Raw genomic sequence first — 10468 nt, 5'->3', positions numbered from 1 at the left:
TTATATTTTGTGTATTATTTTTGTTAACAAAGATAGATATTTTGCGAAAATCTAACGCATAACTACATAAGTAGAAGTTGGGAATATATCATATTTTTTTGCTCAAATTACATAAGTTATTTGTTGTTGAGCTTTAGAAGTTGTTGACTTGTACTATTTGGCTATTGAAATTGAATTTGATTTGGACTTAGGCTTCGTTTGGGACGACTTTCTTATTGCTTTTTAAAGCAACTTCATAGTACAAAAATTTTAGGGAGCTGCTTTAAGAAGCAGAAAGAAAGTCATCCCAAACGAAGCCTTAGAGTCTATTTGGACAGCATGGCTTCCTTGTTTTTAGACAACAATCATAATTTCGTTTGACTAATGCTTTCTTGTTGCTTTCTCACTATTTTTCTTAAATTTATGTATTGAAAGTTATTTTCTGCAATCATAATAACGAAGTTGTTTTTCTTCCGAACCAATTTTATAAAATGTTAGAACCTTTCAAAACATACCCTTGATTGATATTGCTCTTATTTTGGCTATTCCTTCAAAAACTTTTTTTACCTATATTGAGAGATTAATAATCATCCAGACTTGGGTATGTTTGAGACAATTTTCTTATTGATTTGCTTTTCAGACCACAAACATAGTTTCTGTTTTGATACTATTTTTTCATTTATTTTTAAATTTTTTTTGTGCTAGAAAATTATTTTTAACATCAACTTTCAAGAAAGTTATTTTCTCCATAGTAGCTTTACAGACTCTGTTATAAAAGTTGCTACAATTTGTTCTGGATAGCTTGCTTGGTGCTTTGCTTTTTTTGACAACAGACACAATTTCATTTTGTTACCATTTTCTTGCCACTTTTTCATATAATTCTGAATTACGAGAATTATGAATTATATGAAACATTTTATCTAGTTGAATTAGTAAAAAGAAGAGAATTAAAATTGGAACAAATACCCAAATATGGCACTATTATTATTATTATTTTAAATATTTGAATGGAGAAGTCACATTCCCTTATAACAAATATTATATTAAATTTTATGAAAAAGAAATAAAACTGTCAAGATTTTGAAAGGGAAACCGTAATGAATATTATAAATGTTTCTAGAAACTACTTCAAACCAAAGAAGCTTAAACCATTATTTTTATTTGTAAATTCTTATATATAATATAATATAATATAATAATATTTAAATTATATAAATTATATATTTTTTTTCTTATATTTATATTTGATAATTTTATATATTTAATAGGTAAATAATATTATATAAAGCGGGATATATATGTAAATCACAAATAAAAAACTAATACTTCGCAGCTTCTGTGACTGTGAGCGTGTTCCTCTACTTCTCCTCTCTTGGTATCGATTGGCCGGCGAGGAGGACGATGAACAAGCCTTCGCTGAGCAATACGTACGAGTATGGAGATGCCGAGTACTGGGATGCGAGGTATTGGGAACAGGCCGGCTCGTCCTTCGATTGGTACCAGCGATTCTCCGCCCTCCGCCCCTTTATTAACAAATTCATCCCAAGCTGCTCTAAAATTCTCATGGTCGGCTGCGGAAATGCGCGTACCCCCTTTCTCCACCTCCTTTCTTTTCAAAGAATTTGGTTTGTTGATTGAAATTTCGCTCTTAGGTTTACTGGCTTGCTGTTTCAATCTAATTTGCTGACAAAATAACATTTTTATAGTTAGGGAGTAGGATCAAAGTTGGGCTGAACATTTCAATGAGTAAATATGTTTTCAACCCCAAATTTTAGACTTGTGGGAGAATGCGAATTACATGATATTTATACACAAATATATAATTCAAATATCTGCATTTGGATTGATTTTCTACTTCTGTGTATCTTAGCTTATCATAAATGACATTTTCATTGAATCAGTTAACTGAATGAAGTGACTTATGAAGGGCTTGTAGAATTATCATTGTTAGGCAGTGTCTTCTAATTCAACAGTTGTTGTGTTCGAAGCATGTCACTGCCTTCACTAGATTGAGCTGAAATTAAAAAAAATAAAGTTCATTAGAGGATTGTTGGAAGTTGTATTTTAAAGTATGGTCACATTTGTTTTGCTTTAAGAAAATTGAAAGAACTTTATGGGGCTTTTTTAGTTACAAGTCTGATTTAATTCAAGTTGGATTTAGTATAATATGTAGATCTAGATGTAGTAAATTCTGGAGGTATGAAATCCTGAATATTAAAATTATTTCACATGATAGATGTTAGATATTGTTAAGTTATAATAAATCGTTATATATATATTTGAAGATTTAAGATTTTAATGAAGGAAAAAGAAGAGGCACAGTAAGAAGAAGTGATGTAAATCTTTCAAATCATCCTTCCCCCAAAATTTACTAAATTTGCAGTTTGGCCTAAAACCTTATTTAAGAAGGAAGTAAGATTTATTTGGCTTAAAAATTGTTTTGCAAGTTTAGCCTAAATCATGGCTAAGATTTTGTTTGGGACGACTTTCTTATTACTTTTTAAAATAATTTTTTAGTATAAAAATTTTTTGAACAAGAAATTTTTGTACTAAAAAGCTCTTCAAAAAGCAATAAGAAAGTTGTCCCAAATAAAGTCTAAATCTTGCAACCAAGCTGCCCTAAATGATTTGCTATATTTACTATCTCATGCATATTATTTTGACAGGTATTTCGGAGGATATGGTGAAGGATGGATATGTAGACATAATGAACATTGACATTTCATCAATAGTGATAGAAATGATGAGAAAGAGATGCATGCACATTCCTCAGTTGAAGTGTATCCTTCTTTTCAATTTTCCAAAATAGATTAATAATGAAGCAAGTCTTATTTCTTCATTTCAAAGCAAGAAATGGACCAAGTCCTTTGGGTATCCTAATATGGTATTGTTTGTAGATTTGCAAATGGATGTAAGGGATATGAGCTTCTTTGAGGACGAATCATTTGATTCTGTGATTGACAAAGGTTTTTGCTTTTCAATGATATTGTGCTTTGGTGCACTTCTTGAAAATTTAGAACTATCTAAACATTATCAGCTGATGAATCTTCTTTTTCTATTTATTTTCTTTGGTGATGCCTTGTTGACTTTTTTATATGAAGGGACTCTGGATTCTTTGATGGTAAACTTGATATTTTCTTTTTCTTTTTTTTCTTGTGTCATTTTCTCTGAGTTTGAATTGCTGATTCTTTTATATCTGTTATGCTCTTACCATCATAGTGTAGCACTGATGCTTCGTTCAGTGCTTTTTTGATGATAGAAGAAGTGAACAGGTAAGTTTTCACTCTATTTTGAATTTCATTTGAAAAGAAAATCATCAGCTGCTATTCCTTTTTCAAACTTCATGCATTTTTTACTTCTGACAATTAAGATTGTCTGATATCTAGGCTTCTTAAACCTGGTGGGATATATATGTTGGTATATCCTTTGTTCTTAATGTTTCTTACTAAATTTTCATGTTTTTTTTTTACTTTGAATTATTTTTAAGTCTATTGAGTTTAGAAACATTTCATGTGTTGCAGATAACTTATGGTGATCCATCAGTGAGGATTCCTCATTTGAATCAACCCGGATGCTGTTGGAAAATTACTTTGTACATTATACGTAAGCATAGATAATATTTTCTTTACACTGTTACATGCACTTTAGATATTTATATATTGGCATCATGTAGTTTTGTCACAATGTGATTGCCGAAAATCTTGCTTTAAAAAGAGAATTAGGTTGATGAATGCCGGTCTCATGTGAATAATTTAGTTGCAGGATCATTTTTAATGTCCACAGTACATTATGATCAAAATGATTGTATGCATTACAAGAGGTTAGGGTATTATTGGTGTTCTTGGCTTCTCCATATCTATCACCTTCTCTAGGCCCAAGCAATGCCTTCTATGATTATAATTGCCATAACATCCATGCAGTTCTCTTTTGGAACTAAGACTTCTAAAGTTAACATCTCATTAATTCTAAAATTTTCATGCTTGGGACATGCTGCATTCTAAAACCATGACATTATAGGATTAATTATTCTGTACGACGTTGAATGCCGTTCGGAGACTAACCAGAATGCGCCACATCATCCCTGTGCTCGGTACTGCTCAGTACCGCGGCTTGATACCGCTGACGTGACGTATTCTTGTTGGTCTCTGGACGGTATTCTGCGTCCATTCTCCGCACATAATAATTTCTCATATTATAGAGAGTAAATTTTACTTATATTGGAACAATTAGAACTTATGAGCTATAATTTTGAATTTTTCTTACTGCTGATGATTAGTTGCTATTATATCTTTTATGCTTTGTAAAATTTTTTGTTTTGGCGTATATATAACAAAGTGAGCTTATAGATGTACACCTGTAGAATCATTCTTATTTGGCGTATATATAACAAAGTGAGCTCATATCTGTAAGCACTGAATGAAAACCATTTATGTATTTGGAATAAAAATGTTAGCAACGCAGCCTCAACATGTACACAACCTGTTACAAGATCATGAACTTAAGCCTTACATAAAACATGAAGATCATCGTCTTACTTCACAAAATTCAAAGCACAAGGAATTTGAACACATATATGTTAGGTTTACTCCTAGTGTGGATTTCAACATGTGTTAAATCAATTGCCACTGTCTTTCCTTAATTGTATTTGCCAATCCCTCTCCCCAAAGAAGTGGTTCTAAGCATTCCATACATCTCTTAGTCGAGCCCTCCTTATTCTCAAAGCAACATGTAATGAGTCTAGAGTATATTCCCTTTTAATTATATCTTTACCGACCTATGTTGCTTAGTTTAGGTTTAATTCCTTTTTTTTCTCGTGTAGCTCTATACATACAAGCTTCATATTGCCTTATTGATTCAATGAATGGAGTTACAAACTTTGGTTGCTTGTTGTAATTGATAATTCCTCCATCAAACAAACACACATGGTTCTAGCCTCCACTCTCTATCCCTAATCTAGCCTAATTTCTAAGGCAAGGGATGACTACCCCATAGAACTAGTAAACCAAGCCTCTCCACTCCACTCCACCTTCTATATCAAGCCTTCCTCATAATTTTTGGCCGAGCTGCTAGGTTTAATTCCTTGTATTTCTCTCTTGTAGCTCCATACATACATGTTTCATATAACCTTTTGATTCAATGAATGAAATTACAAACTTTGGTTGCTTGTTGTAATTGATAATTCTTCCATCAAACTAACAATCCATGGAGACAAGGGATGACTACCCAACAAAAATAGTAAACCAAGTCTCTCCACTCCACTCTGCCTTCTATATCAAGCCTTGCTCATAATTTTTGACCGAGCTGCTAACTGTAATTAGTGCCATACCAAAACAATCCTAAACACCACAAAACCCTTATCAGATTGTAACACAACAACCACCCCTTCCTCCCTTCAAGGGCATCCTACAATAAGCAAACATACTACTTGTTTATAACTACGCAAGCAATCACCTTTCTCCTCAAAGATCTTTCCACCAACATCTATCATCTTGATGAAGCTTTACAAAAGAGGAGTTGTATGAGGAATATCTATACCCGTCACACATTGATTAAAGGAAAAATGTCAAACATATATATGAAATCATTGTGAATACCAAAAAGTAAAATGAATGAATCTAAGTTATTGAGATTTATAAGCCTTTAGGCACATTTTTAGAGAAAATCATTTGCTACACTACTAATAATTTCTCGCAAGCATCGTTGTCCCATTGGTGCTATATTTGGATAAGCAACATGTGTTTTATAAAGGAATTTCGAAGATACTATTGATTATACTTGTATATTGGGAAACAATCTCATGAGGTCTATAATGTTATGATGATTTCTTAATGATAGTGTAGGTGCCAGCTTGAGCTAGTATAAGCATAACTCAGATGATTAAAAATGTTCCCTTTAAACAGTTCTAATTAGTGGAATTGCTAAGAATACATTATTAAAAGTTTAGGGTGCAGGCGTATTGGGGTGCAAATTCTTCACTTAGAGGTTTTGCAAACTCTTCCTATTCTATGAACCATGGGATAGTGTTGATTGTGTAGCTTCATACTTGTGGTAGGTCAAGATTGAACTCTTATGGTGTAGCTATGCTTGTTCTCTAGCTATACCCACCACTTGGTAGCGGCATCCTTGGTCTTGTATATGTACCTGTTTGCTTGGTAGATTTAAGTTTGTAGTTGTGCCTAGTGCCTACTGCCAAACCATCCATTAAAAATGAATTTTGATTCAGATATGACCACTGAAAAATGTAGTGCCTATACAAATCGACAGAGTCCAAAAATGTTTCTTCTTGATGTGATGCATGAGTTGAGTTACACAAGATTAATAAAGAAGATTTAACCATAGCTTAACCAATTATAGAATCACACATCAAGTCAAAGTCGGTTACAAAAATTCGTAGTGTTCCACTCGCTTAGGCAAAGGAATTACAATGAAATTAACCGAACAATTTAAGCCAATACAAAGGAAAACGCAAAGTTAAAAGCTAGTGATTTGAATCCAACGATTAATAAGGAGTTGTTCAGCTTGAGGCCTCTTCTCTCTTTCCTACGAACTAGGTTGAGCGGCGGAAGATCGTCCATGCTAGGAATGAGGTTGCCACGAGGAGGGAGGAGCCAATGAACGTTGCTTTGGAGAAGGAACTCGGAGGTGGAGGTGGCACGGGAGGATGACCTTTGATGATCCACGTGTAGTCAGAGAATTGGTCGTCGACGGCATCCACTAGTGTTGGTAAAATCCGATCCAAGTACTCCTCGACAGTATTGTCGAAGCCAAATCCAACGTCGAAGAAAGGAGATCTTAAGACGTGGATGTCTCCGTAGATGTCGTAGAAGAGTTCGTGATCAACGGCGGGATCCGCCATACATCCTTGCTGGGAAGTGACGGAGTTAAGTCAAGTAAAGTCAAGGAAGGCGGGGAGTAGAGGTGGCGGCTTGGAGGGGGAAGGGTTTGAGCCATGGGATTGAGGGAAAGGTGGGATCTCGGTTGGGAGGGAGAGAAGGGAGAAGAGGTGGCTGTTTTCTGGAGGAGAAAATCTGAGTTCTAAATTCAGGTTTTTACTAGGGAAGAAAAGAACGGACTTTAATTTCAAGTTCAGAATTTTTGAAATTGAAATTTGATTTAGAGGGAGAAAGGAATAAATGAGATATTAAGAGGTGATTAGGTGGCAATTAGGGAGAGAATTAATGGGCAAGGGTGGCCGGCCATATAGCAAGGAGAGAGAGACTTTGGAATTTAGAAGGTGGGGCCCACGTTTGAATAAATAATTCCCCAATCAAATCTGAAATTGTAACTCCCAAAATTGAGTTATTAAGAGGAATAGAATTTGAATTTCAAAATGAGCATTTATCCCCTTAAATGTCTTTCTTAATTGGATGAAGACCAATTAGGAAATTGACTTAATTAGGGGAAATTTGAACTTCAAACACGTTTGGGTCCAAGGGGGAAAACCGGCGGCAAGGTGGATGCTAAGCGGTGGGCTAGGGGTCACGGGTGGCTGCTGGAAGAGGGGCGTGGGGGTCGGCAGATGGGCTAGCAGCGGGTGGGATCAATTGGCCGGCGGCCAATTCTCTAGCCGAGCCAACAAGGCCGGCGGCAAGGAGGAATTGGGGATGGAGTTCTAGAGCTTGGAAGCAGGATGAAGAATTTGGAGAAAACTCATTTCTAAACTCACGCACCTCTTCTTCAAGCTCTCAAAGGGAAGTAATAAGGATATCGGAACTCACAAAGAGATCAGTAGTAGAAAATTTCATTCAATAATTCATTACCCTCATACAAGATACAAGAGCCATATAAATAGGCTCCAAATGACAATAAGTACAAAAGTCTAATACGTCCCTTGGGCTACAAGAGAAAACAAATGCCCACAAGGATAAAATGGGAAAAAACTGAAAATAAATAAGTAATAAAAAATGCAGATACAAATAGTCATCAGTAGTACAGGTTCTCCATCATGGCCGTCGATCTCCGGTGTCGTCTTTGATAAACGCGCCGGAATCTCCTGTCGATGCCCCCATCACTTCTTGTGCGCTAAATCAGCTTCCACTATCCACATCTCATCTATCTCCTTCTATACGAGGCCACATGCATCCACATCAACACTGAATTTAATGTATGAATTTATTGCAGCTCATATTAGATGTGTTGGTTGAGAGCTTTAACTATCAATTAAAAGGTTTTTTGTTCGAAGTTTGCATATGAGATGTGTAGGATCTTAGAGAGGGAGAGAAGCTCTGCTTCTCGAGAGGGAGAAATAGATGGAAGAAAGTAAATAGAAATTCTATTAAAATGGCATACCTCTATTACGACCTATTACAACTATTTATAGACATAATAGGCTATATCAAAGGCAACACAAACTAAAGAAATCTAAATAAAATACAAAGAAACAACCTAAAATTTGGATTAATATCCAACAAGATGTGTGTATGAGTTTGTCTTAATTGGCTTAATAGTCTCAAAAAAATATATGAATTTATTTGGCAAGTATATCATTACTCTTTCCGATTTATAAAGCGTTAATTGTGTTAGTAAAACTTTGTATGTAGTTGTGTTAGGATATCTTGCTTGAGAATGATTGGACTTTCTGTTTAGTGGTTTGTTGTTTGCTGCTTAGAACTAGTGCCGAACCTCGTGCTTTAAAAACCATCCCAGGTTAGAATTTGGCCTTCTACTTTTGCTAACTGTGCGGGTTGAACCCAAAATCTTCTCTTCTGTGGGAGCAGTGGAAAACTTCTTGATTAGAGTTAAGTGAAGTGAAAACCCTTCTGGAAACGGGAATTCTACATGCCTCATGAAACTGGAGCAAAATGCATGTTTTGTATTCCTGTTCGCTAATAAAATTATCTGAGAAAAAAAGCTCAAAATAGTCCCTTAACTTTTCATGAAGGATCAAAATGATATTTCTCAAACTATATTAATTGATCATTTTAGTCTCGTTTGTTTTTAAAAAGGAATCAAAATTGTCTCATGAGACTATTTTTAATTCTCTTTAAGGAGTTGAACCAAAATGTTCTTTTAATATAGATTTTGATCCTTTATAAAGAGTTTGAACTATTTTGATCATTTTCTCTAAATGATAAGTATTAAGCTTGATACAGAGTGATTGTTTATAAAGTTTTAAACGTTGCAATAAAGCTCATTACAGGTCAGTACATGAAACATTCACCATCAGCTCATGAAAACGCTACAATTGTTGCTTTTCAATTCATATTTGAACTCAAACAAGTAGTATTGCAGATCATACTTCATCAGAGATGCATTTCACATATCATACTTTTATTTCATATTATATATCATTCCTTCCAACATTGTTGTTGAATTTGTTCAGCCAGGGCAGGCTTTGAAAGTGTTGTGGGCAGTAGTAGCTCACTGAGATCAGTCATGGAGCCTGTTCCACTTACAGAAGAGGGTTTACTTGCACCAGAATATGTTCTTGAAGATCCAGATTCTCACTATATCTACATCTGCAAGAAGATGGAGGATTAAGCGACCCCCATATATTTTGAATCATTTTTTTTTAGATTGAAAAGTACTGCGCTAATGCCCATTTTTAGCTGCTGTTATCTTTTCCTAGTTTTTGTTGCAGTTTGTTACAAAATGTCTTTGATCTATCTGTGTTTCAAAGGAAAAACAAAAATAGAGAAATGAAAATAAACCGTTTAACTATTTTTTTTTTTCTAGTATGGTTCCTGGAACGGAGAAACTGTTGAATTTGCTAAATTATTACAAGTGTGGTCACCAGATTTCATTTGGAGGCCAATCAAGATGTGTCACATCACCAATTTACTGTGTACCGTCATTGTGAACCATTATGTTTCGGGTGACGTGGCGCGTCCTGATTGACCTCCTGATAGCCCGGTGGGCACACGTAATAATTTCTCGTTGGATGTGCTGGGATAATTGCCTGATTTCTTGGCTCTGCTCAAATGTTTTGTAACTTGGGCTTCGTTTGAGATAGTTTTTTTACTGCTTTTTAAAGAAGCTTTTTAGTATAAAAATTTTATGGATTAGAAATTTTTGTATTAGAAAGTTGCTTTTGAAAGTATTAAAAAGCTTCCCCAACCGAAGCTAAGGTTTCGTTTGAGGCGGCTTTTTTACTTCTTAAACCGGCTTTTGTACTAAAAATTTAGATTTTATACTAAAAAGTCGCATTAAGAAGCAGGAAGAAAGCCGTCCCAAATGAAGCCTTAGTTCACTATATCCTGAAATCAAGTAAAACTTGACGTTTTTGTATTGCATAGTAAATTTTTCTTGAATTTGTTGACAAGAATCACTTGATTTTGAATTAGAAGCCTCCTCCAGGCTCCAGGTCTCTATTTGAATAACTGTTCCAATTCAATGTTTTGGCTTTGTAAATAATTATTTTATTTAAATGTTTGTTATACATTTTTTATATAATAACAAATATATATATATATATATTAACACTTGAAACTTATTTATTAAAGTAATATTCAACTATTTTTATTTACAACAATTCGAACAGATAAATTTT

General features: G+C 34.4%; 1 protein-coding gene across 8 annotated transcripts; it reads left to right on the top strand.

Annotated features, from left to right (window-relative positions):
* Nucleotides 1-1240: 1240 nt before the first annotated feature.
* LOC110112544 (EEF1A lysine methyltransferase 4) lies at nucleotides 1241-9649 on the top strand. 8 transcript variants are annotated; one of them, XM_020844797.2, is made up of 8 exons: nucleotides 1263-1564; nucleotides 2646-2759; nucleotides 2877-2945; nucleotides 3081-3100; nucleotides 3199-3251; nucleotides 3366-3396; nucleotides 3501-3582; nucleotides 9302-9649. In XM_020844797.2, exons 1-8 carry the CDS (start codon nucleotides 1381-1383, stop codon nucleotides 9457-9459), a joined length of 711 nt encoding a protein of 236 aa, XP_020700456.1. In that variant the 5' UTR covers nucleotides 1263-1380; the 3' UTR covers nucleotides 9460-9649. The 8 variants fall into 8 exon arrangements, 3 of the variants coding, with proteins under 3 accessions (XP_028555718.1, XP_020700456.1, XP_028555724.1); XR_003702608.1 differs by having other exon boundaries at nucleotides 1241-1564; nucleotides 2877-3100; nucleotides 3481-3582; nucleotides 9302-9368; XM_028699885.1 differs by having other exon boundaries at nucleotides 1254-1564; nucleotides 2877-3100.
* Nucleotides 9650-10468: the final 819 nt, after the last annotated feature.

Source organism: Dendrobium catenatum, unplaced genomic scaffold, assembly GCF_001605985.2.
Source record: "Dendrobium catenatum unplaced genomic scaffold, ASM160598v2 fragScaff_scaffold_133, whole genome shotgun sequence".
Taxonomy (NCBI): domain Eukaryota; kingdom Viridiplantae; phylum Streptophyta; class Magnoliopsida; order Asparagales; family Orchidaceae; genus Dendrobium; species Dendrobium catenatum.
Note: the sequence above shows the minus strand (reverse complement) of the source record. Positions and strands in the feature narration are given on the sequence as shown.